General features: G+C 54.4%; 8 protein-coding genes across 8 annotated transcripts; 6 read left to right on the plus strand and 2 right to left on the minus strand.

Moving 5' to 3' along the window:
• Nucleotides 1–1,613: 1,613 nt before the first annotated feature.
• Nucleotides 1,614–4,127, plus strand: CORC01_06055 (FCP1-like phosphatase; the record flags this gene model as incomplete). Its single annotated transcript, XM_022617697.1, has 1 exon — nt 1,614–4,127. One exon carries the CDS (start codon nt 1,614–1,616, stop codon nt 4,125–4,127), a length of 2,514 nt encoding a protein of 837 aa, XP_022475753.1.
• Nucleotides 4,128–4,839: 712 nt separating this feature from the next.
• On the plus strand, nt 4,840–5,851 carry CORC01_06056 (GRIM-19 protein; the record flags this gene model as incomplete). Its single annotated transcript, XM_022617698.1, has 4 exons — nt 4,840–4,890; nt 5,095–5,315; nt 5,549–5,701; nt 5,806–5,851. 4 exons carry the CDS (start codon nt 4,840–4,842, stop codon nt 5,849–5,851), a joined length of 471 nt encoding a protein of 156 aa, XP_022475754.1.
• A 3,216-nt stretch (nt 5,852–9,067) lies between these two features.
• CORC01_06057 (alpha-L-rhamnosidase) lies at nt 9,068–10,123 on the plus strand (the record flags this gene model as incomplete). The annotated part of the gene is made up of 2 exons (XM_022617699.1): nt 9,068–9,276; nt 9,382–10,123. 2 exons carry the CDS (start codon nt 9,068–9,070, stop codon nt 10,121–10,123), a joined length of 951 nt encoding a protein of 316 aa, XP_022475755.1.
• A 319-nt stretch (nt 10,124–10,442) lies between these two features.
• CORC01_06058 (alpha-L-rhamnosidase) lies at nt 10,443–10,751 on the plus strand (the record flags this gene model as incomplete). The annotated part of the gene is made up of 1 exon (XM_022617700.1): nt 10,443–10,751. The coding sequence occupies one exon, from the start codon at nt 10,443–10,445 to the stop codon at nt 10,749–10,751; it is 309 nt and encodes a 102-aa protein (XP_022475756.1).
• Nucleotides 10,752–11,032: 281 nt separating this feature from the next.
• CORC01_06059 (uncharacterized protein) lies at nt 11,033–14,848 on the minus strand (the record flags this gene model as incomplete). The annotated part of the gene is made up of 3 exons (XM_022617701.1): nt 11,033–13,627; nt 13,675–13,940; nt 13,993–14,848. The coding sequence occupies 3 exons, from the start codon at nt 14,846–14,848 to the stop codon at nt 11,033–11,035; spliced, it is 3,717 nt and encodes a 1,238-aa protein (XP_022475757.1).
• An 879-nt stretch (nt 14,849–15,727) lies between these two features.
• Nucleotides 15,728–17,707, plus strand: CORC01_06060 (uncharacterized protein; the record flags this gene model as incomplete). The annotated part of the gene is made up of 2 exons (XM_022617702.1): nt 15,728–16,457; nt 16,533–17,707. The coding sequence occupies 2 exons, from the start codon at nt 15,728–15,730 to the stop codon at nt 17,705–17,707; spliced, it is 1,905 nt and encodes a 634-aa protein (XP_022475758.1).
• Nucleotides 17,708–18,290: 583 nt separating this feature from the next.
• On the minus strand, nt 18,291–19,241 carry CORC01_06061 (60S ribosomal protein L27a; the record flags this gene model as incomplete). The annotated part of the gene is made up of 4 exons (XM_022617703.1): nt 18,291–18,540; nt 18,600–18,645; nt 18,702–18,820; nt 19,210–19,241. The coding sequence occupies 4 exons, from the start codon at nt 19,239–19,241 to the stop codon at nt 18,291–18,293; spliced, it is 447 nt and encodes a 148-aa protein (XP_022475759.1).
• A 562-nt stretch (nt 19,242–19,803) lies between these two features.
• On the plus strand, nt 19,804–22,649 carry CORC01_06062 (DNA repair helicase; the record flags this gene model as incomplete). Its single annotated transcript, XM_022617704.1, has 3 exons — nt 19,804–19,965; nt 20,020–20,478; nt 20,535–22,649. The coding sequence occupies 3 exons, from the start codon at nt 19,804–19,806 to the stop codon at nt 22,647–22,649; spliced, it is 2,736 nt and encodes a 911-aa protein (XP_022475760.1).
• Nucleotides 22,650–22,823: the final 174 nt, after the last annotated feature.

Raw genomic sequence — 22,823 nt, forward strand, 5'->3', positions numbered from 1 at the left:
GAACAAGGGGGTGAAGCTCATGCAGGGGTCGCCAGGCGGCCACCAATTGACACCGGCCGGCGCCATCAGCAACGGAGCTTTGGGGAGGGCGGGCTGGAGGTGCTACAGCAGGTACAAATAGGCCATCGCATCCCACTCTTTCAGAAGGGGGTGGCTCGGCTGATAGTGGTTGACGAACACCAAAAAGGCTGCCTTTTCCCCTCTGCCAGCGACCAGCAGTGACGCCACCTACTTAAGCCTTGTACCTCGACGGCTTGCAGCTTGTACCTTTTCCTCTCCATCGCTCTACTTATCAACATCTTGTCACCCATGCCCCATCACACCATAGCTCAGTCAGACACGGCCAGCTCGACTTGACACGGTGCTACAAGAAGGGATAATTCTACCTAGTCGGACCGTACTCAACTACGATACCATCACCGAGACGGACGTCTCAAGTCAAATCGACTTGCTGCTGTTGTACCCCAACCTTCCATTACCAAACATTCGAGGCCTTGGCAAAGCAACGGACTGCCGAAGACACCGAGGTACCTCGTCCCGCCAGAATAGGTACACGCACCAACACCACTATCTACCACAAACCGTTCCGCTGCCAGTCCTCGGCACAAACTGCCCCACTCAACGGGACCCCACCACCGCGCCCCACTCAACCCGCCGCTCAAAGACCAGACACGGAAAAGCATTCCTGCGAAACTCCGATCAATCCGGGCCCGCTCCTGCCTCCAGCTAAGGTAAGGTACCTTACCCGAGTGGTCAGTGCTCCCCGACACCGCCGACCCCACCCCTCGCCCGGGCTTCCCCGTTGGTTCTCCTTTACCGTGCTTCACCTTCCCTTCACCTCGCCTGCCTGTTTGCGGTGTACGTCACGGTTCGGTCCAGACCTGCCGCCTCCACTCGAAATCCCCGAGCTCCCACCCCCCAAAGCGAGAGAGCATCAGCATCCTGTGCTGCAGCCCAAACCGCAGCCGACTTGTGATTCGCATCAGACCCAGCTCAACTTCATCCCACCACATTACGGATAGCACGCGTCAAGCAGACAGATATCTCGCACGACAAGTCTCTGCCTCGCGATTTTCCGGCATTCCGTCCAATTGCGTCACGTCACCAAAAACTCAATTGCGCCTAGTAACCCTCGAGGATAACTAACCAAGGCTAGGAAGAATACCTTGCCGACTTCCACGCGTGTCTTCCTCTCATTGCCGCCCTGTACCAATTACCAACCACGACGAAAGCTTTGCATAGCTACCTCAGCTATCCGTACTTCGCATCCCAACGCAACGCTCCAGAGCTTCCCCGTCTGTTGCGTGTCCGTCACAACACTCCCCTCATCAGCTTCGGGGCAATGGGATTGGCCATCGTACCGGCACCTTCTCCGATTGTTACTGGGGGAGTCTCATTAGGTTCGTTGCACCTCTTCCCCCGACTTTCGAAACGTCATTGAAGACCTCTCCACCGGCGCCCACCGCGCCTGTGTCACGCCCATCTCAATCCTTGCTTGCATCTTCTCTTTCCCTCGTTTGCGCGCGCACGCGTTTCTCAAAGCCCACTCCGCTGACTGTGACCTTTGACTGCGACAGACTTTTAGACATCCCTTCCAGTAGCCTGCCGTCATCATGGGCAAGCTACTTTCACTCGGCGCGAGACTGCGCTACCCGATTACCATTACAAAACTTCTCAAGCACCCCGGCGACGCCATCCAAAAACAGGAGAGCGTACTGGAATACTCCTTCAAATGGATGCGCGAGGTCGGCGACCCCATCGCTGGCGACACATGGCAAGAGGAGGAAACAACCGTCGTTGGTTGGGATAGTCCTGCCGAGGGCACCCTCAAGCAATGGCGTCTCAAGGAGGGCATGACATTTACACGCGACGCGCCGTGTATGATGGTCGAAGAGGCCTGCTCCCACGAGATCCAGTTCCAAGGCTTGTGCGCCATCTGCGGAAAGGACATGACCGAGGTTAATTGGGCCACCAACGAGCGCGATACCCAACGCGCCACCATCAATATGACACACGACCAGACTGGCCTCATGGTCAGCGGCGACCTCGCTGCGCGTGCCGAGTCCGATACCCAGAAACGTCTGCTGCGACAACGGAAGCTGAGTCTCGTCGTCGACCTCGACCAGACCATCATCCATGCCTGCATAGAGCCTACTGTTGGCGAATGGATGGAGGACCCGTCAAATCCCAATTACAACGCTGTCAAGGACGTCAAAAAGTTCCAGCTCAACGATGAAGGTCCTCGGGGGATGGTCACATCCGGCTGTTGGTACTACATCAAAATGCGACCTGGCCTGGCCGAGTTCCTCGAGAAAGTCGCGGAGCTTTACGAGCTACACGTCTACACAATGGGAACGCGCGCATACGCCCTCAACATTGCCAAGATTGTCGATCCTCAACAGAAGCTGTTTGGCAACCGCGTCATCAGCCGTGATGAGAACGGGAGCATGATTTCAAAGAGTCTCCAGCGGCTGTTCCCGGTCAACACCAATATGGTTGTGATCATTGACGACAGAGCAGACGTATGGCCGAGCAATCGCCCTAACCTAATCAAGGTTGTGCCGTACGACTTCTTCAAGGGCATTGGCGACATCAACTCGAGCTTCCTTCCCAAGAGACAGGACATCCTACCCGCGCCATCCGAACCCGAAGCGAAGCCAACACTAACAGCAACCACAAGCGAATCACAAACGAGCGAGGCTCCATCAACAGCTGAGCAACCAAATGGCAAGGTGTCTGCCATTGACGAACTGGTTAATATGAGCAGCGGCGACGACAAGGTCCTACAGGAAGCACAAAGCGGAGAGCAAGAAAGGTTGCTGGAACAGCAGATCAAGGAAAGGCCGCTTCTCCATATGCAAGAGGCACTTGACAAAGAGGACGAACAGAACGAAAAGGTTACACAGGAAACCGAGAACGGCGCACATATAATGATAGTACAGCATCGATCGCAAGTCCTTCGCGACGACGATGCTGAGCTGCTGTACCTACAACAGCACCTCACTCAACTGCACCATAAGTTTTACACCGAATACGACGAGAAGCGCGCTGCTGCACCTACCCAATCTGCCCCGCGGAAGAAAGTGGGTGACGACGGCATCGATCTCGATGCCGTTCCAGACGTCGGTGAAGTGCTCGATACGATGAAGGCTTCGACCCTCGAAGGCACCACGATTGTCCTGTCCGGCCTCGTTCCCCTTGGTGTCGACGTCCTACAGTCCGAGATTGGCATCCAAGCCATGAGCTTCGGTGCACAAATCTCGACGAGGGTGTCCAAACAGGTCACTCATCTCGTAATATCTACATCCCGCCCGCGGACTCAAAAGGTGAGGCAGGCAGCGAAGATTTCGAGCATCAAGATCGTCAGCCAAAATTGGCTATCCGATTGCCTCAGTCAATGGCAGCGTGTCGACGAAGCGCCCTACCTGGTAGAGGTTCACCCTGCAGACCGCCGCCAGCTGGCCATGTCGGAGACTACCGACGCTGAAACCATTTCCGATGCTGATGGCGACGATTCACGGCCGCATTTGACCATCATTGACGAAACGGGTGAGCAGCGTGTGCTCGAGGAAGACGAGGATGCATCGGACGAGGACGAAGGCGATCAGGACGGAGACGAAGAAAACTTGATGCTGGAATTTGAGGACGGACAAGTGAGCCCCATAGACGGCTTGAAATCGTTTGACTGGGAAGGCGTCGATGATGAGATGAAGGAGTTCCTCGGAAGCGATGATGACAGCTCGGATGCGGATACGGAAAGCCGCAGTGGTGACACTGATGCCGGTGAAGATTTGCCATCATCCCAAGAGTCTTCCAATTCTGTCACTGGCGGTACCAAGAGGAAAGCCATGGACGACGACACGGCTTCCGACGAAGGAGGAAGCGCACTGTCCAAGAAGCAACGCATCGCCAAAAGCCGCGGCGCCTCCAAGCTCAGCTCAGTGCGGACCCCCAACGTCGAAGATAACAATGAGTCGAGCAGTCTACCAACCCCTCAAGTTACGGGCGACGAGGACGACGTCTCGCTCGTCCCAGAGAGCGCCGCTGTGAACGGAGTTGACGACTTTGACGAGGACGATCTCGAGGCAGATCTCGAGGCCGAGCTCGCAGCCGCCGGAGAGGACTAGTGATCCAAACCCCCCGTGCAGCGAGAGACACGATGCATATAAAAACCACTTCAGAACGGAGGTCCTGTACGTGAGGAAGAAAAAGTTGGTTGGCTATGGTTTATTCGGTTTATACCCAGCCTTTCCGTTGGCGAAGCATGGCATGGAGTTGAGATGTGCAAATATTTGTAGGATTCAAGTGCAGTATTGCTTGTTGGGGACGGCGAATAGACGATATGGTGTTGGGTTGGAGCATATCTAGCCACTTGAAAGTTTTACGACCTATTGTATGAATCAACGCTGTCCACCTCTCCATGTTTAAACTTGAGTGACATTATGAGTTGCCTTTTTGAATCCAATTGCTCACCGAGGCCGAAGTGGGTATACCTCGGTGAAGGTGGAAGGAGAGGCGCCACTATCTGCCTTACATAATCGGTTGGCCAATTGAGCGAATCACCATCGACCCGAAAACAATCACCTCAGGCACCGTCTGGCCAGGCCAAAGCTTGTCCCCGGAATCTCGAGCTCGACGACTGCCATATCGCATCGCAACCCACACACCCCCGCCGAATCGACGCCGATACCCCCGATCTCTATTCTTCGAACGGACCGATAGGTTTTTCGAGGATCACCAATTGACTCCCCGACATTCGACGGAGCAATTGACCTACATACCCACTACCTCCACGTGCGCAGCCGACCGCGTTGGGTCGGTAGGAACGATTGAGACAGGATGCCTCAGGATATGCCACCCGTGGGGGGCTACCAGGCTGTGCAGTACAAGGTGAGTCGTTTCTGGCGAGCGCTGGAGGTTTCGAGGGATGCAGGATGAGGAGAGGGAGTCGCAAGAGGAGGACGTGGAATGGGACTGCCGGGTCGAGCGGGTGGAAGGCAGCGATGGCTGCAGCGGAATGGCAAGAGGAGGCACTTGCGAGACGGAAAATCTGGTTTGAACACGGTTGACTATCGAATTGGACTTACGACCGAGGATACCGAGCTGGAACCACGAGAGGCTGCTAGGGATGGGAGATTCAGGACTACGGGATCACGGAAATCGAGAGGGCAAAGCTTTGATGGAACGATGCTGATGATTCGAGAACAGCGCAACCTGCCCGCCCGCGGATTCCGCCCCGGCACGATGCTGATTGGTATGGGGCTTGTGATGGGATACGGATGGTACCACTTGACCAAGGGTATCCGGGAAGCCAAGTACGTCGCGACACCTCCACGCCCGACATGACGATTACGATCCCTCTCCCAACTGGAAAATGAACGGCGTTGCGACCGGTTTCCAGCAGGCAAGTAGTCCTGCTCCTCGCTAAATAGCAGTAGAGCAAGGCGACTACCGGAAGCCCGCGACGACGCACATATACCTAGGGAGAGAGGAGAGCGATCTGATGGTGCGGCACAGTCACTGGGAGGATAATGCTGACAAGATGCAGCGAGCTGGCGAGAGAAAAGATGTGGGCGCGCATTCACATTATCCCCCTCCTTCAGGCTGAGGAGGACCGCGACCAGGTCCGAAGGTGGTACGCTGACCAGGCGAGAGAGAAGGAGCTGTTGGGCGAGAACACCAAGGTTTACCACTCTGATAGGTATGTTGGATATATCCCTTGCGCTTCTTTGATTCTTCTTTCGTAGGGAAGGGGAGTGAGTCCAAGGAAAGTGGAAAGAAAATGGCTGACTGGGTGACACGCAGATTCGTCCGCCCCACCTTTGCTCTTGCACCGCAGAACAAGAACTAGATTTCCATACTTGTATCCGGTGAGAGAGAGGGTTTAGCGGGGAAATATTGGAGAAGAAGAAGAAGAACAAGAAGAGGATGTAGGGCAAAAAGAAGCTGGCAGAACGCTGGCGTATGTATATGATACTTTTCGGGATGGAGAGAATCAAGATGACTTGTTCAATCATCAGGCGGACCACCATTGCAGCGAGATCCAAACTGCCATGAGCATTTCGCTGAGCGCGCAGAGCCTCTGTGCGAAATGGAAAAACGACATTGCTGCCTTGAGATCATGGTGGTGGGTACTCCGGATAACAAATCATTTGATGTGCTACCATCCGGGCAAAAAAAATCGAGGTTCCTGGAGCAGCTTGGCAGGTCTATGTTCCCTTGGGAGGGGATTAAATTGCAGTGAATGGGGCAGTCGCCTGATGGACGAGAGGGTCAAGCTGACCTGCAGGCAGATGGCTAGGCGTCTCTCTAAGACCTTTTCCAGCAAAGTGGTGGTCTGCTCAACGTCACGCTTCTTATTACACTTTAAGCGTTTGGGGGGGGGGGTGGGAGGAGGGGGTGGGTGGGCAGATGTGCTACCCGCGCAGCGGTAGTGATCGTCGACTGGCATTCAGTACTGGTAGTGCGTGCGCCGTCTGGCGCGTTTGCGTGCGTACGGCGTACGCAGTGGGGGTCTCCGCGGGGGGGTGGGGGCGTGGGGGGGGTCAGGCTGGGATTAAAATTACAATATAAGGAACTGGCAAGTTGACCCGGACTCTGCATAATGATGCTGACACCAAGTGCCCATCCACCCTTCTTGCTGCACTTTAAGCGCTTGGGGGGGGGTTAAAATGCAGTGTAGGTAGGCAAAGGTGAGGCTATCGACATATTCTTGCAGTTGTCCCGGTTGAGCACTAAGTGAACGCCTCACGTGAATCAGAGTCCAAATGATTGGCAGCGGCAACCATCGTCGCGCAAAGGTTGACACGTCGATTAACGACTTGTTAAATCAACTGTAAGCTGGTTGGCTGGCCTATTTCTTGTATGAGACCAGCGTTTACGAGCATTTTGTAGACACAAGCTACGTGCTATGTGGTCTATGGACCGACAATTATACTGCAGAGTATTTCGGTGGGTAATTGATGGTATTGATTTCTTTTGGCGACACAAATCCGCCTTCTCCGGCTGGGCTTGATAGGAAATTGCCGCTACAGGGAGTACGCCAGGTGAATGCAATAGGGCAGACTGCAAGGCACACTTGATCATGAGCGTTCGATGATTGCGTGTTCTCATTCCGTCGCGATGAGTTAATATTGCAGTGAAGAAGAGGCCGTGCAAACGGAAGGTGGCGCAAACCGCAGAGCCATACAAGCGAAGACGAAAGTGATGGCGGTATTGTGCAGCCTTTGAAAGGAGTTCAAAATACAGTGCATTGAATCAGGCTGTCATGGCAAAGACCAGCAAGAGCAATGGCTTCGAGCGTGTGCCGGCCAGAGACCGGCGACATGTGTCCTCCTTGACAGGTTGCTCTCCGCCCTCGTCTTGTTGACGACGCAGCAAATAGCACAAACGCTGCTTGTTTTCTCTGATCATGACCGTGGGACTCTAATGAGCGTCTCTCGGAAGTACTTGTGAGGAGTCCAGATGTACCTTAGTGAGCCCACCCGGAGAGACTCTCGGTATCGCCGCTGGTTGAAGCAACTCACGTCGATCCGTAGTCAGCGGCCCTTGCTGTCCTTGACACCTGTGCGTCAGGCACGTTGGCCGCTTCAGAATCAGTTTGCTGTTAGATTTCAGCCATCGCCTACGCCCATTGCCAGTACTGAGTACGTTATGGCAAAGTCGCGAGCGCCATGCTTGCCCGACCTTGTAAGTATTAAACCGATAGTTTAGGGAGTTTGCCTTGCGGTCCGAGACGCACAGGGAGCTAGTTATTTGACGGGGATCTGAGCTAGGGGAGTATGTCGTCCCATTTGGAGAAGAAGGCGACAGACAAATGCAATTTACTCCATTTTCAATTCTCTAAATTTGAAATCAAGCCATCATCGTTTCAATTCCTGCATCACTCATCGGACTATATTACTTTGTGCCTGTGTCTGAGTTGATTTGAATAGCACAAAAGCCTCCAGACTTTGACGTACCTCTTGGAGTGTCATCGGATTGAGAGCTTGTTGAAGTCCACGCATCAACTTTTCCAACCTAGCGATGATTGAGCAACTTTTGCTACGTGTTATAGTAGAATACTCTTACATGGTAGTGATAGAACGAAAGCGCTGTAGATATACCACGCTCATGGCTATGTTTGGAGTTACGATGCCTTCAATAAGACCATGCCTGGACAAGAATAGCGTAATCACCTCTGTTGGTTTTATGACCACATCTCTTCGGCTCTAGGGTCTCGATCTGCGTCTACTAAACAAAAAAGTAATGGCGAGCTACTCGTACTTTCGCAATTAATACCTTGTCGTCGTGCTCTATGGACAGGCGAGAACCCAAGCGGCACAGAGCTCCGCGGTCCTCGCACGAAATTTCGCACGTTGGCCTCGGTCCGCGGATTCGGTGAGTACGAGACTGCTAGCCCGAAGTCCTCGCGTCTCGGGTCAATCCACTCAAGATCGTCAACTCCGGCCTGGTTCATTCGCAAAGTCTGGTCAGGAGGCGAGAGGAACAGCCTGAATTTTGGAAACGGTAGAGGGATTGGAAGAGTAAAGAGTTGTATGACAATGAGGCGATATATCCCCTTTTACTTCATCTTGACTCTGATTTCTCAAAAGGCGTTAAAACTCTTTCTTATCTCCGCCCACCTAATATAAAAACCACAATCATGCTAACATCATCTAATACAGGAGGTCGAGTAGCTGGTATCCTATTTTGCCTCGTTAGCTCAGTCAATGGCAGGCACATTCCCGAAAGACCGCATCTTGTACTGAAATCAACCACGAGGCCAGCCAATAACAACACAATCATCTTTGGCTTCAACGGAAATACAACCATCACGCCCAATATGGGCAGCTCTTTCTATTGTAGTCCTCGAATATGACAAGAATTTCAAAGACATTCATACTTTTGAGGTTTTCTCTGCCTCTGGCGACGCCTCAAGCTTCGAGGCTTCCTACGCCGAAAGTAAGGCCGCGTTCGACATATACATGTTGACCAGCATACGTCCATAGACGCCCCTAAATCCGACTGAAAGAAATGGAGGACTAGCAAGACATAGAGCGATGGACCTCTGCCTCTCGCTGAGGCAATGGGCACCTTTAGAGTGAATCAGTACAACATCACCAACCCCTCACTCATCCTAAACCGCCTCGTTCAGGGCGTTTTACGTCACCAGACGCTCAAAATCTCGTCCACCGATTCCCTCCAACTACGCATAATCGGCGTGAAGTCCACAACATCCACCACGCCCCTGACGCGACACCTCGGTTCCTTTGTGTGCTCCGACGAAGACCTTGAGTGGATATGGAGCACCGGCGTACAAACGGTAAAAGTCGCCGAGATCCCCAAGAACTCCATCCCATTTTCCCTCTAAGTCTCGAATGAAGGCACTTACGCCGAAAGCCTGACACTGCAAGGACTCGCAGGTACCGTTGCCGCTCAGCTCCTCTATTACCCTCTCGATGTCCAAGCCAAACCTGTCAGAGGCGGCTTCGGTATCTCTGTGCTCTGTGAGACGCTCAATAGCTGCGTCTGCATCTCATTCAACTTATCCAGCCGCACCGTCACAGCCCACGCCGGCTCAACCAGCCTAGATAATCTCCTTGCAACATCTCTCTTACCATCAAACACCACCCTTGGAGCCTGGTATACAGTCCACATCGACGTAGTCATGGCACCCGTCGTTGTGACCCTCAACTTGTTCCCCGTCCTCAACCTAACCGAAACCCCCTGCGTCTTCGGCTCCTTTGGCTTCGGCGCCTCGTTCGGACACCCAAAATACTTCCACAACCTCATCGTCAGCGCACTCGCCGGCGAGATAATCTACACTAACCTCCCGAGAACCCGCTCGTTCCTCCCAGACTTCATGATGGGTGCTAACCGGGCCGACACCATCGTCGACCGCTCGCCGCGCGACAGGATCGCGTATACGGGCGAGCTCGACGTCGCCCTCAACGCTGCCTTTGCGAGCACATTTGGCACGCCCTCCGTAGACCTCTCCCTCGACGTCATGGCAAATTTCGACGTCGTGTACGCCTACTCCCTCTATCAATCCCTCCTCCTTCTCCCAGACGCGGGCGTCAATGTCGCAGAGTACCAAACCTGTTTCGACAAACTCCACACCGCAATCAATGCGAACCTCTAGAGCCCTGACCTGATCGCCTACGCCCTCTCCGAGAGCATCAGAACCAGCTTCGCTCAGAAAGGTAGCCCCGACGCATCGGCATGCCACCTCCGCACCGCGCTCTCCATCTAAGACTCAGATTCCGCCATGAAGCTCCTCAAGACGCTCTGGGCCCCATGGTTGGGCTAGGAAATTGAAACCCATATGGGATGCTTCTGGGAGACGCCCAACCCAGACGGTACCTCCAGGCTGGGCATCGTCACCTCCCTATGCCACGGATAGGCCGCGGGCCCGACGGCGGAGCTGAGTTGATACGTCCTCGGGACCTAGCCATGTTACAATGAGATGCGCGGAGTGTAAGGTTGAGCTGCAGGCTTTGGGCTTGGAGTGGGCCAGAGGACAGTACCCGACCGTGATTGGAGACGTCACCGTCGAGTGGCGGTTCGAGAGCGGAATGCTGAGGATGAAGGTAGAAAGTCCTGCTGGAAGCAAGGGAAAGGTACACCTGCCGGACCCATTGGTTTCAAGCCTTGATCAGTCCGTCATCCGGGTGAATGGAATCGTCAAGAACGGGGCTCAGTCCGAGGCGAATAGAGGGGATGCGTTTGTCTTGACGCAGGAACCTCCGGGCGCAGGAATTCTGGCTTGAAGTGTCCGGGCTAGTAGGTATACTCAGAAAGGAGCCAATTCCAAGGCCACATTAGTCCGGTAAAACAGTCACAGTCACCAAGAAACATGTGGTCATTAGGTAATAAGAATGAACAAGGAAATCGATTCATCAACCTCATTAAGGATCATCATCCATGCAGTGGTATACCCAAAGTCAGACAGCCAACCAACGACCAGAAGCAACCAAACCATTAACGCCGACCCATGACCTTAGTACTACACGGCCATAAGGCCAGCCTACGGCATCTCTGCCGCGCCCCTTCATGCCTGGAGTTGGATAACCCTGAAGCCCTCGGAGACAGTCTTGGTAATGTCCTCGTTCTTGTGCTGCAGCAGTCCAAGAGCAAAGGCAACATCGTTCCATTGGCGCTCTGTTTCGCTACGGGTGAGCCTGGCGGCAAGCTTCTCAGCCAGCTGCTTGGCGTGCTTGTCCTTCTCAACAAAACCCAGCAGAAACCGGATGATCCTCCGGAAGCTCTCCTCCTCCAGGTTCTTCTCGGCAGACAGCAGAGAGAACATGTCGACGAAGTGGTTGTAGACGGCGTTGTCCTTGGTGCTGAGCTCGGTGAAGAACATCCTCGCCAGATCAGCAATGCGGCGGTCCTCGTCCTCAAGGCACTTGGCCATTTCGCCCAGCTGACCCTTAACCTTGACTTGGCCGGCCAGAATGAGGAATGTGAGAGTCATCAAGCATGTGCGCTTGACAGACTGATCCTTGTCGGCAAGACGACGGTACAGGAAGTCAGTGTTCTCGTCGATGAGGTGGTTGAAGCACACAGCCATATCGCCCAGAGCGATGACGGCGTTGGAACGGACGGTTGCGTCGGCTGAGCGCTCCATGATAGTGATGAGAAGGGGAAGGTTAGCTTCGCAGTATTCCGAGCTAACACACATAAGCTTGGCGAGACAGAGCGTAGCGGCGGCCTGCAAACCCTTGTCGGCATACGTGGTGTTGTTGGCGCAGATTTCAGACACAAGAGGTCCAAATTGTGCCAGCAGAGACTCTGGGCCAAACAGGAGCTCTCGCTCACGGATGTGAGCCATGGCTTCGGTGAAGTCATCCTCAGTCGTGCCACCGATCAAGTCCAGATCATCGGGCTCTTCCTTCTTGCCAGCCTGGCCGGTGGACTTGTCTGCAGTCTTCTCCTTCTCCTGCTCCTGCTTACGGCGCTTGAAGTCGAGTTCGCAGAGTTCAAGGTGCACAATCTGCTTGATGGCGACATGACCAACGATGAAAAGGAGCTGGGACAGGCCGACGGCGGCATCCCGCTTCTTTGGCTGCGATGCTGGAGGAACAACAGTCTCATTTCCATCTTCGTCAACGGAAACAGACTCGGCTTCATCTCGCGAGACTGGTCGTGAGCTGGGCTGCGAGCTGGCTTGCGATGCTGAGCGCGACCGGGGAGCAGCAAAGACTTGCTTTGTCTTATGACGAATGATGTCGGAGCAGAGCGTATCGGGGTGCTTAGAAATGGCGTAGATTGCGTTGATCGCCTGCTCCGCAACACCATACCATTCCTTGCTTTCGGATGGAACCTCGGTGATAGAAGCCAACTTGGACAAGACGGCATGGTCGTTGGGCAGTCTGGAGAACTTGACGGCAGACTCCTTTGCTTGACGACCAGTAGGGTTAATTCGGCGAAGGGCGATGCAAGTGTACTTGGCCAGCTGAAGATCGGCGCGGCCATGGGAACCCAAACCAGTGCGCAGCATGGTTTCCATCTCTCCGACAACAATTTCGGGGTTAGCCGTCGCCAGCATGCCGAGCACAATAATGGCACCGCGGCGTTGCGTCCTGGAAATCTCGCGCTTCTGCACGCCGTAGACCTGCCAGAGCTTGGCAATGACAATTTCGGGAACCAAGCCTTGCTTCATCATGGTGCTGAGCAATTGCTCCAGCGAAGTCAACTCAGCGGGAGTTGCGCCGAACGTCAGACTGATCATATTGCGGGCGATGAAGTTTGCCGCATCATTGGACGTGAACGAATCGGGCGCCTCGAAGAACAGACGCTTGTAGACATCGATGAGATGGCTCTGAACACCCTTGCCCTCATCGCTGTTGCCCTTGGTCCAAATGAGACGCAACATGCGTCGGATACCGACCTTGTTCTGCTCAATGTTGTAGGCGTCACCAACTTCAAAGTAGTCCATGGCCTCGATGACCTCGCTCTTGTTGCGTGAGCCCAGCAGCTGGCAGACGGTGCCAGTAGCCTCGTGAAGGACGTCAATGAACTTCAAGGCCTCGGAGTAGTATCGCTTGGTGAGAGTGAGCTTTTCGATGGCCTCGGATGTGGCGGCCTCCTCGCGGGCCTTGCGGACCGCCTCGAACTTTTGCTCGTCGGACATGGGTTTTTGGGGTGACTGCTCAATCTGCGTCGCGTCGTCGAGAAGCTGCTGATCGACAGTGGTGTCGGCCGTGTCGCCGAGTCCTGGAGCGCCTTCAGGCGGTTTGAGCGCATTGAGCTCCTCATCCACTTTATCGAGACGCCCTTGCCAATCCTTGCGGGAAAGTTGAGCGCCGTGCATGACTGTGAAGGGATGCGTCTTAATCAGAGCGCCAAGAAGCTTGATGGCATTCCTCCTGACGTGACTACTCTTGTCCTCGAGGCTACGGCACGCCATTTCGGCGGCGCGTTGTCGTCGTTTGGGAAACTTTTGCTCGAGGTCGCACAGCTTGACGTAAACTTGAATTGCTCTGCACCTGCAGTAGGGGTTGATGTCGAGGAAGCGCTCTTCCAAGACGTCGAAGAAGGCATTGAGCTGAGACTTGTGGTTTTCGCCGCGCTCGTCCTGCTTGACCAGGTGGGCAACCATGTTCCCGCAGACCTCAATGAGAGAGCAGCGTAGAGTGTAAGACTAGACCTATCAGCATTGCTTTATTGACATGTGGCAGGGCACATTACCTCGCTGTCTAGTTGTTTTGCGAGCATGGTCATTTGCTTGATGACCAGTCTTGGGGCCAGCTCGGAGAGCTTGACGATGAATTGAGAGACGGATTTGGGGCCCTTTGTGTCGTTGGAGTTGAACTCCTTGTTACTGAGTTCGCGAAGGATCTCGTCGGCAAGCTGAGGGTAGTCGTAGGTCTCGGCAAGAATGTAAAGGAACTCGGCCATGGGCTCGGAAAGGTGCTCAAAATATGTGAGGTTCTGGACAATGGAGATCTGGGCCGCTGGTGTACGTTAGCTTGAACTGGCAAGAAGGTGCTGCGCGAGACGACGTACCGTATGCGTGGCCGTGGTGCTTGACAGCGATGCAGAGCACCTTGAAAGCGTGCATGCGGATGGATGTGCTCTTGACGCGCTGCTCGCTCTCGAGGACCATGTAGACGGGACGGGTCAACAGGCCGATGAAGGTGTCTCTCTCCGAGGTTGTTAGGAAAATCTTGGTCAGCTTCAGCTTGAGGACTTTGCTCATAATGTCGAGAGCGGACTGTAGCTGGGTTGCCGAGTCCCATACGCCTTCCTTGTCTTTGGACGCATTCTTCTTTGGCTTGCCGCGGCCCCTGGCGACTGGCGCTGTTGATGACTTTTCGGCGGCTTTTGTCTCGACAGCGGCGATGGTCCATTGCAGGAGGAAACCGTATATCTCAAGGAGCTGCTTGTGGTGGGCGAGTGTCTCCTGCTCGTCGGGAGACTCGAGGTCGTGATTTATCGCATCGCCCTCGGCGGCCAGACCAGACATAATCAAGTCAAATATCTTACTAAGAACCTGTGGCGGGAGGAAGGCGGTATACCTGGAGGAGTTGAATAGTTCAGAATGACGTTCTCGAACGGGCCTGGAAGAAGACGAAAAGGAAGACGACAAAGGAGAGGGGTCTGAGGGATGAGGGGAGATGGGTGCGCACTTTAGCAGGAACTGCAGCGAGTCGAGATGGGCACTGCGGGTGATGGCCTCGGGATTCTCGGCGACGGCGTCAACAATGGGGTTGAGGACCGGGTTGATGACGGCCGCGGTGAGGCCCTCGGGGTCATTTTCGTAGTCGAAGAGGGAGCCATCAGCTTCTGGGGTCGGAATGCTGGCCGGGTCGCTCATGTAATGCTTGAGCGCATCATTGATGTCGAATGCGACCGAGTCCATGGCTGCGGTCTGGTTGAGGTGTGCGCACCCAGCGGCGGAAAGCGATCGAGAGGCGGGGGAGGAGGGGGGGAAGAAGAAGAGAATAAGAAGGATGAAATAGAATCAGAGAGGCTAAGAGGGGTCAGTGTCTCTCTCTTGCCGCCCGTAGTGTTCTCGTATGCTGTTACTGGTGGTTAGTAACGCACTGCGTCAGAAGGGGAAGCAAAAAAAGGCGAAGGAAGCGCAAAACGGCCTGTGGTGTTGACGATGTATTTGCTGGGCATTTGGAAACAAGGTACGGAGTAGGGATAGATTGTGACCAAAAAGCGCCTAGCAACCAAGGTGGGAATTTGTTTATTGTTTTCTTTTGGGGTCCGACGCGACCGGGTGGCCCTCCTTTGCGGCCTGCCACCTCGAGTGACTTTTTTTCCAAGGTGCGGGGTCAGTCTAAGCGAAATGATTGGTCAGCGCGCCGCCTTCAGGGGACCTTCGCACCGCAAACTGGCGACGCTGTGCCCCTCCACCAGGCACCAGGTACCTTCGTAGACGGGACCCAAAGGACGAAGTGAGAGAAAGAGCCCGCCGACGTGCATCGAATGGGACGCACCAGACGCACCAGACTCCAGGAAAGATTCCACCTCACCTGCTGCCAGAGGCAAGAAAAAAGAAAGACGAAAAACACAAGCGTCCAATAATACTCTTGGTCACCTCTCCCAAGACGCACCTCAAGACGCACCTCAACAGACAGACCACCGTTAGGCACAGAGTAGTACCGGTACGCTGCAAAGGCCTCCCAAAGAAGAAGACAACCGTCGTCCCATACTCGATCGAATAATACGACGAATATTCTCTCTCTCTCCCTTCCGCTTCCCACGGCTCCCCCAATAACCAAAGCCTCGGATGACGCAGTGCACCACCCAGCGAGATTCCTCAGCTGGCCTCGGTCAACCCAATCTGGATGCCATCGATCAATTGACTCGCTTTGGGCAGACCCTCGACGTCCAGGCCTGGCACCGGCACGACTGGGCGACCACACCAACGCCAACTCCGCCGCCACAACACCACAGCCGTCCTACACACCCTCTTCCTCCACCACCACCACCACCACCACAACAACAACAACACCAGCACTATCAGCAACACCACCACTCACATCACCCACCTCAACCACACACCTCGGGCTACCCTTCACAGCCATACCCGGCTCAAACCACTGCTCCAGCCACATCCCCAGACACTGTCTCGCACTCTCCACGCGCGCACTCTCCCTTCCATGCCCCGGCACTCACCTCTACCGCCCCGGCAGACTTGCGATTGGCCCACCGCCCCATGACCGCAGAGTCGAGACCGCCGCACCCCATGGCCACGGCTACACGCAAGCGTAGCCGCGACGACTTTGAAATCCACCAAGATCCTCCTCACGCCCGCACAGAGGACACGGAGATGATGGCCGAGTCAGAACAACACACGGAAGAGGTTGAAGAGGAGGAGGATGCTGAAGAACCCTCCGACGAGAGCTCCGATGAGGACGAGGTCGTTGACACAGGTGTCCAACGCGACATGGACCGCCTACAAGATACCTTTCCTGGGTTCCCCCAAAAATATCGACTCATCAAGAGGATTGGTGAAGGTATGTCACCCCATCACCCTGTCTGTTGTCATGTCGTCCACTCGAACCTCCCACTAACAAGACCTCTCTTCCTAGGCACCTTCTCCACCGTCTACAAGGCAGAAGACCTTCAGTACGAATTCTACGACAACAGCTGGGACATTGAAGAGAAGGACAATCTCGCAGCAAAGTGGACCTCGCCGCCCCTGAAGCCTCACGCCAGCAATACATCAGCAACCCGCGAACCACGTCGCCGCGCCAGATATGTCGCCATCAAGAAGATTTATGTTACCTCGAGCCCCAACCGCATCCTCAACGAGCTCGAGCTCTTGCACGACTTGAAAAGCTGTGCCGCTGTGTGTCCCTTGATCACAGCCTTCCGGTCCACTGACCAGGTTATTGCTATACTACCATACTTCCGTCATGAGGACTTCCGCGACTACTTTCGCCAAATGAAGGTCTCAGATATGGCCATCTACCTCCGCAGCCTGTTCACGGCCCTCAAGGCCGTCCACGAACACAAGATCCTTCATCGCGATATAAAACCAACAAACTTTCTCTACGATCCTCAATCACGCCGCGGCGTGCTAGTCGACTTTGGGCTTGCTGAACGTGAAGGGTCCGACAGCAAACCGTGTCTCTGCCACGAGAGCAAAGACGTCCGCAAACAGAGAATCACCAACAGTGCGGCTTCCCAAAATGGGCCTCAGCAGGGATATCCAAAGACAGATACTCGGCCGTCCAGGAGGGCGAACCGTGCCGGCACAAGAGGTTTCCGTGCGCCCGAGGTATTGTTCAAGTGCACCGAGCAGACGACCAAGATTGACATCTGGTCAGCGGGTGTCATTCTTTTGACAATCATGAGCAAACGATTTCCTTTCTTCAATAGCGCTGACGATGTGGAGGCCATGATTGAGATCGCAACCATCTTTGGTGTAAAAAGGATGAAGCAGGCAGGCCTCCTGCACGGTTGCATGTTTGAGACTAACATCCCCACCGTCGGCAGCGCTGGCTTTTCGCTTGGAAAAATCATACTCTGGTCCACCTGCCGTACCGATGGCGGCAAGGACGGTCAGCCGGGCATCCCCCTGACCGACGAGGAGAAGCTGGCTGTCGACTTTTTGGAGCGCTGCATGGAACTCGATCCTGCTCGACGCATCAGTGCCAAGGAGGCGCTGGAGCACGAGTTCCTCCGGGAGCCAAAGCCGAAGCAGTCGGTGGAGGTGGTAGACATCGAGGACGATGATGAGATGGATATTCTGGAGGCGTAATGATAATGTTTTGACACTAAACAAAGATTTCGATACCAACGAGGCACAGTCTCGGACCACAGTGAGAGGATGAAGGACTTTGGGGTGTAATGTATTTGTACGGGGAGATGGACGAACATATGGGATCCAGGAGTAAGGGAGTGTGGGAAAAGCATCAATCACTGTTTGGAAGCGCTTCAAGCACATTCACAGACGAGACGAGTAGACGTAAAGAGTAATACCATTTCAAATCATACCCGTCCGCCTTGCAGAACCCAGACACGCCACTAAACACAAGATCCCGGGATATCATCAAGTGTGATGCTACGACGCCATGAACTTTTGATTTGGAAGAGCCTTTCTTTTTTTTATTCGTCAACTCCTTGAGGTCGGATCATTATGCAATAAAAAAAGTAGCCGTTTCCTCGGCCCTTTTCCCGTGTACCCGCCAAGCGCAAGCTTTTTCCTTTTGCTGTGGCTGTGGATGACACAAAGTAGCGGCTCGCCGTCCGCTTAATCCGTGGCTGTGCAGCCATCATTCCCAAGTAATAAGTTGCACATCATCCGTCGAAAAGTGGTGGTGTGATGATTGAATTGACTGAACTTATGCGACGAGCTCAACGACACCGCCGGCCTCAGTGATCTTCTTCTCGGCCAGCTTGGAGACCCAGCGGGCCTTGACGACGATGGGGACCTCGGGGAGGCGGCCCTTGCCGAGGACCTTGGAGTAGCCGAAGGGGAGGAGGTCGATGACGGGGACCTTGTCGCCCTTGCCAGCGAGGTACTCCTCGCGCTTCTCAGCGGGGACGAGGGTCCAGAGCTTGTCCAGGTTGATGACGGGCTTCCAGAAGTGGCTGCGCACAGTTAGCATGAGACGAAATTGGATGGGTTCGTCTGGTGATGGAGTACGTACGCTTGCTGCTTGTGGAAGTAACGCATACCAACCTTACCGAAGTAACCTGGGAGCTAGTTAGCAATCCGTTTAGTAAATTGCCAAAGGCAAGGGAAGACATACCGGGATGGTACTTGTCGAGGTTAGTGCGGTGGTGGTGCTGACCACCGGCCAGACCACGACCACCGGGGTGCTTGCGGTGCTTGCCAACACGTCCGTGACCGGCGGAGACGTGTCCGCGGCTGCAGAGAGAAAAGAGAAAGTCAGCTTCCGGGTACATTTGGAAACGAAGACAATTCTCCCAGGATCGCAGATGGCAGAGTTGGTGGCTCATACTGTCTTTCCCTAATTCTCTGGGTAGAGAAAGAGGGAAAGACAGTGTGGTCCTCCTTTTTGCTGGGGAAGCAATGTTGACGCCCTTGTTTTCAACATGCTATACCCCCTCTGAACCATCGCGCCTGCATGGCAAAAGCCAAAACATTGTATCCTTCTTTTTCATCCATCCATCCCTCACGACGGTCGGCGATAATTGCAAGCCATTTGAAAAAAATGACTGCGCGCGCACGAAACCGCCGAGAAGGAACGAGACCAGACTTATAGAATCGGAGCGGAGCGGGATTGAGAGACGTACTGCTTGCGGGTGCGCGAGAATCGGGTAGGCATGGCGTCGGCTGTGGGAGTGGTCGACTTGGTGGTTAGTATCGCTGAGGAACTTCCTTTCGCAAAAAGTTCGCAAGAGAGGACATTTGTGATGGGGGTGGCAGCACGGCGGCAGAGCCTCGGACAATTGGCGGGGCGGAGGGCAGCCAGCCCTAAGGTTGCCTTTCTTTTGGTTGGATCGATTTGTATTACATCAGCATGGCATTCTCGCTTCGTCCCCCGTTCCATGCTGCAGCCCCACTCTACCGCACTCTGCCGCATCCAGCCCGGTCCAACGCTCACCGACCTCTCTGACCATCCTCTGGTACGGGCATAGTCCCCTGTTCATCTCTCACCGAGGTGAGCTGCTCAATGGGTCCTTTTTTCCATAACGTTGGCGCTGGAAAACATACCTAACCGCTCTTTGTCCTTCGACTGCATCTTCGATTGGTGGCGATCATTCACAACAAAGTCTCCACTTTGGACGCGGTAAACTTGTTGACATCAGACAAGCCCATTTAAATTCCCAACGGCTTAGCTCTAGGAGCCTAGGCGCTTGACCGTCCTGCTCCCATGTCATATCGTCATGGCGGACAAGGCTCCCGGTGACTTGACTATCCCGGACGGCATTAATTTCAACCACCCTTACACGCCCTATGATGTGCAGACTGACTTCATGAAAGTCGCCTATGGTGTGTTGCAGCAGGGCAATGGACAGGTCGGCATTCTCGAGAGCCCAACAGGCACGGTGAGAAGCCATGAAGAACAAGTGCATGCATCTGAGTGCTAACTCTGTCTTCAGGGTAAATCACTTTCACTCATATGCGCCTCTTTGACGTGGCTTCGCAACCAACGTGTTGAGGAACACGAGGCGTCTCTCAAAGTCAACATTGACGACTTCAAGGATGAGCCTGACTGGATTGTGGAGCAGATGTTGCGCCGGAAAAGAGATGATCTCGCCCGTACCTGGGAGGAGCGAGAGAAGAAGTTGGAACGGATTCGTCTGCAGGAAAAGGCCATTGAAGCTCGCAGTGCCAAGCGACGCCGCTTTGATGATGGCCCCTCGAGATCCAAGCCCCATACCCTTGATGGCGAGGAGGACGACGAATGGTTGCTCGATGAGTCAGATGCCATTGGCTCAGTCGATGATGGCGATGCTATGAGCGGGCTCAGCAAGGAGACAAAGGACATTCTTTCAAGATTTGGCTTGGGAAGCCTCAAGGCCCAGCAAGAGGAAGACGAGGTCTCGGACGGAGTCAAGGTGCGCAGAGCCCCTCTTGTTGTTGCTGGGCACGCTGGTAACATGATTTCTGTCAGATATACTACACCTCAAGGACACATTCCCAACTCACCCAATTCATCCATGAACTGCGACGACCCTCATTCCCCTCGTCCGTACCTCAGTCGATCGTGCAACGCCAGAGTGAAGACAACCAACCTGCCAAAGAGCCGGCCAAAGAGCCGGTCAAGCACCTACCCCTATCGTCACGCCAGAAACTCTGCATCAACCCCTCCGTGTCGCGTCTTGGCAGCTTGTCGGCCATCAATGACCGTTGCGCGGAACTCCAGAAGCCGAAAGCCAAGGACAAGTGCCCCCACGTTCTCAAGGAAGACAACATTGCCGAGACGCACCAGTTTAGGGACACTGCCCACGCCACATTGCCAGACATTGAAGACCTGTATCATCTGGGGAAGAAGCTGTCTGTTTGTCCATACTATGCATCACGCGCGGCGATTGCAGGTGCCGAGATCGTCACTCTGCCATACCCCTTGCTTCTTCAGAAAAATGCCAGAGACGCGCTCGGCATCAAGCTGGAGGGTAACGTGGTCATTGTCGACGAGGCGCATAACATCATGGACGCGGTAGCCAACGTCTATGCATCCGAGGTGAAGTTGAGCGAGCTTAGGAGGGCGCGGCAGATGCTTGGCATCTACGTCAAGAAGTTCGGCAAGAAATTGAAGGGAGAGAACCGAGTCATGGTCGGGCAAGTGGGCCGAGTTGTCGAAGGTCTCAGCGAGTGGATGGAGGGGCAATCGAAGCTCAAGGCAGGTCCTGTTGTTCGGCGGCTCGTCTCTGTGTGGACTAACGTATTACAGAGTACCCAGGGTATCGTCGACTCTAAAGTCCTCCTCCGCTGCAAAGGAGTAGATCAGATCAACCTGTTCCGACTGATCCAGTACATTCAAGAGTCGAAATTGGCCTACAAGATTGAGAGCTATGTGGCCCACGTCGAAGAAACCGCCGCCGACGCTGGCCACGTGAAGGCACCACCGAGATCATCCACGCCTGTTCTTCACATTTTATCGTCGTTCCTGATATCTCTCACTAATCTTAGTTCCGAGGGTCGCATATTCTACGAGAAGGTCACCACAAACTCGCCGGATATCCAAGTTTCCTACCTGCTACTATCACCAACGCACGCTTTCTCGACGATTGCCACGAGCGCCAGGGCGGTCATTCTCGCAGGCGGCACTATGTCCCCTTTTGATGACTACAAGGACCATCTCTTTCCATATCTTTCAGAGTCAAAACTTACGACCCTCAGTTGTGGGCACGTCATTCCACCGTCTAATCTCTGCGTCTGGACCCTGGCAGGCACACAGCCAGGCACCAACCGGGACACCAATTCGACATTTGAGTTCAGCTTCCAGCGCAGAGCCGATAAGGCCATGGTAAGCCAACTAGGTCTGGCCATTTTGAACATGTGCAATGTCGTCCCTGACGGTGTTGTCGTGTTCTTCCCCAGCTATGGCTACCTTGATGAAGTTGTTGCAGTGTGGGAAACGCGGACTGCAGGAGAGGCCAAGTCAATATGGCAGCGCCTCCAGGAAAGAAAACAGGCATTCAAGGAAACCCGAGGGGGCTCCAGCGACGAGGTCCTGGAGGCGTACAGCCAGGCCATCTTGGGTGACGATACTTCCGCGAAACCGGGGGCGCCACCCAGACCTCGGGGAGCCTTGCTTCTCAGCGTTGTTGGCGGCAAGATGAGCGAGGGCATCAACTTTTCCGATCGCCTGGGTCGCTGCGTCATCATCGTGGGCCTGCCGTACCCAAACATCAACTCCCCCGAATGGAAGGCCAAGACGGAGTACATCGAGACCACGACTGTTCAACGACTTACCGATCCCGCAGGAACAACGAAAATGTCGAGAGACGAGGCACTGGCGGTCGCGAAACAGGCGGCAAGGGACTTTTACGAGAACGCGTGTATGCGAGCCGTGAATCAAAGCATCGGGAGGGCAATCAGACACATGGGGGACTATGCGGCTATCGTTCTCGTGGATCGCAGGTATGGAACAGAGAGGATCCGAGGGAAGCTTCCTGGCTGGATTCGAGGCGGTATGAACAGTGACAGCCATGAAAAGGGATTGCCTCAGCTGATGGGAGCATTGAGCGGGTTCTTCCGGTCGAAGAGGGCAGAAGTATCATGATCGCGTGAACCATTCAGTGTATCATCAATGATTTATCCACGTTCTTGACCTGACCTTCTCATCATATCAACAATGCAAGCCTCCCCAGCGAATCAGCCAGGGTCAAATTCAATTTCGATTAGCCCTGAAGTCGGGGCTGATTTCACGAGAAGTAAACACAGGTAGCGATCGATC

Source organism: Colletotrichum orchidophilum, assembly GCF_001831195.1.
Source record: "Colletotrichum orchidophilum strain IMI 309357 chromosome Unknown Scaffold_44.1, whole genome shotgun sequence".
NCBI lineage: Eukaryota > Fungi > Ascomycota > Sordariomycetes > Glomerellales > Glomerellaceae > Colletotrichum > Colletotrichum orchidophilum.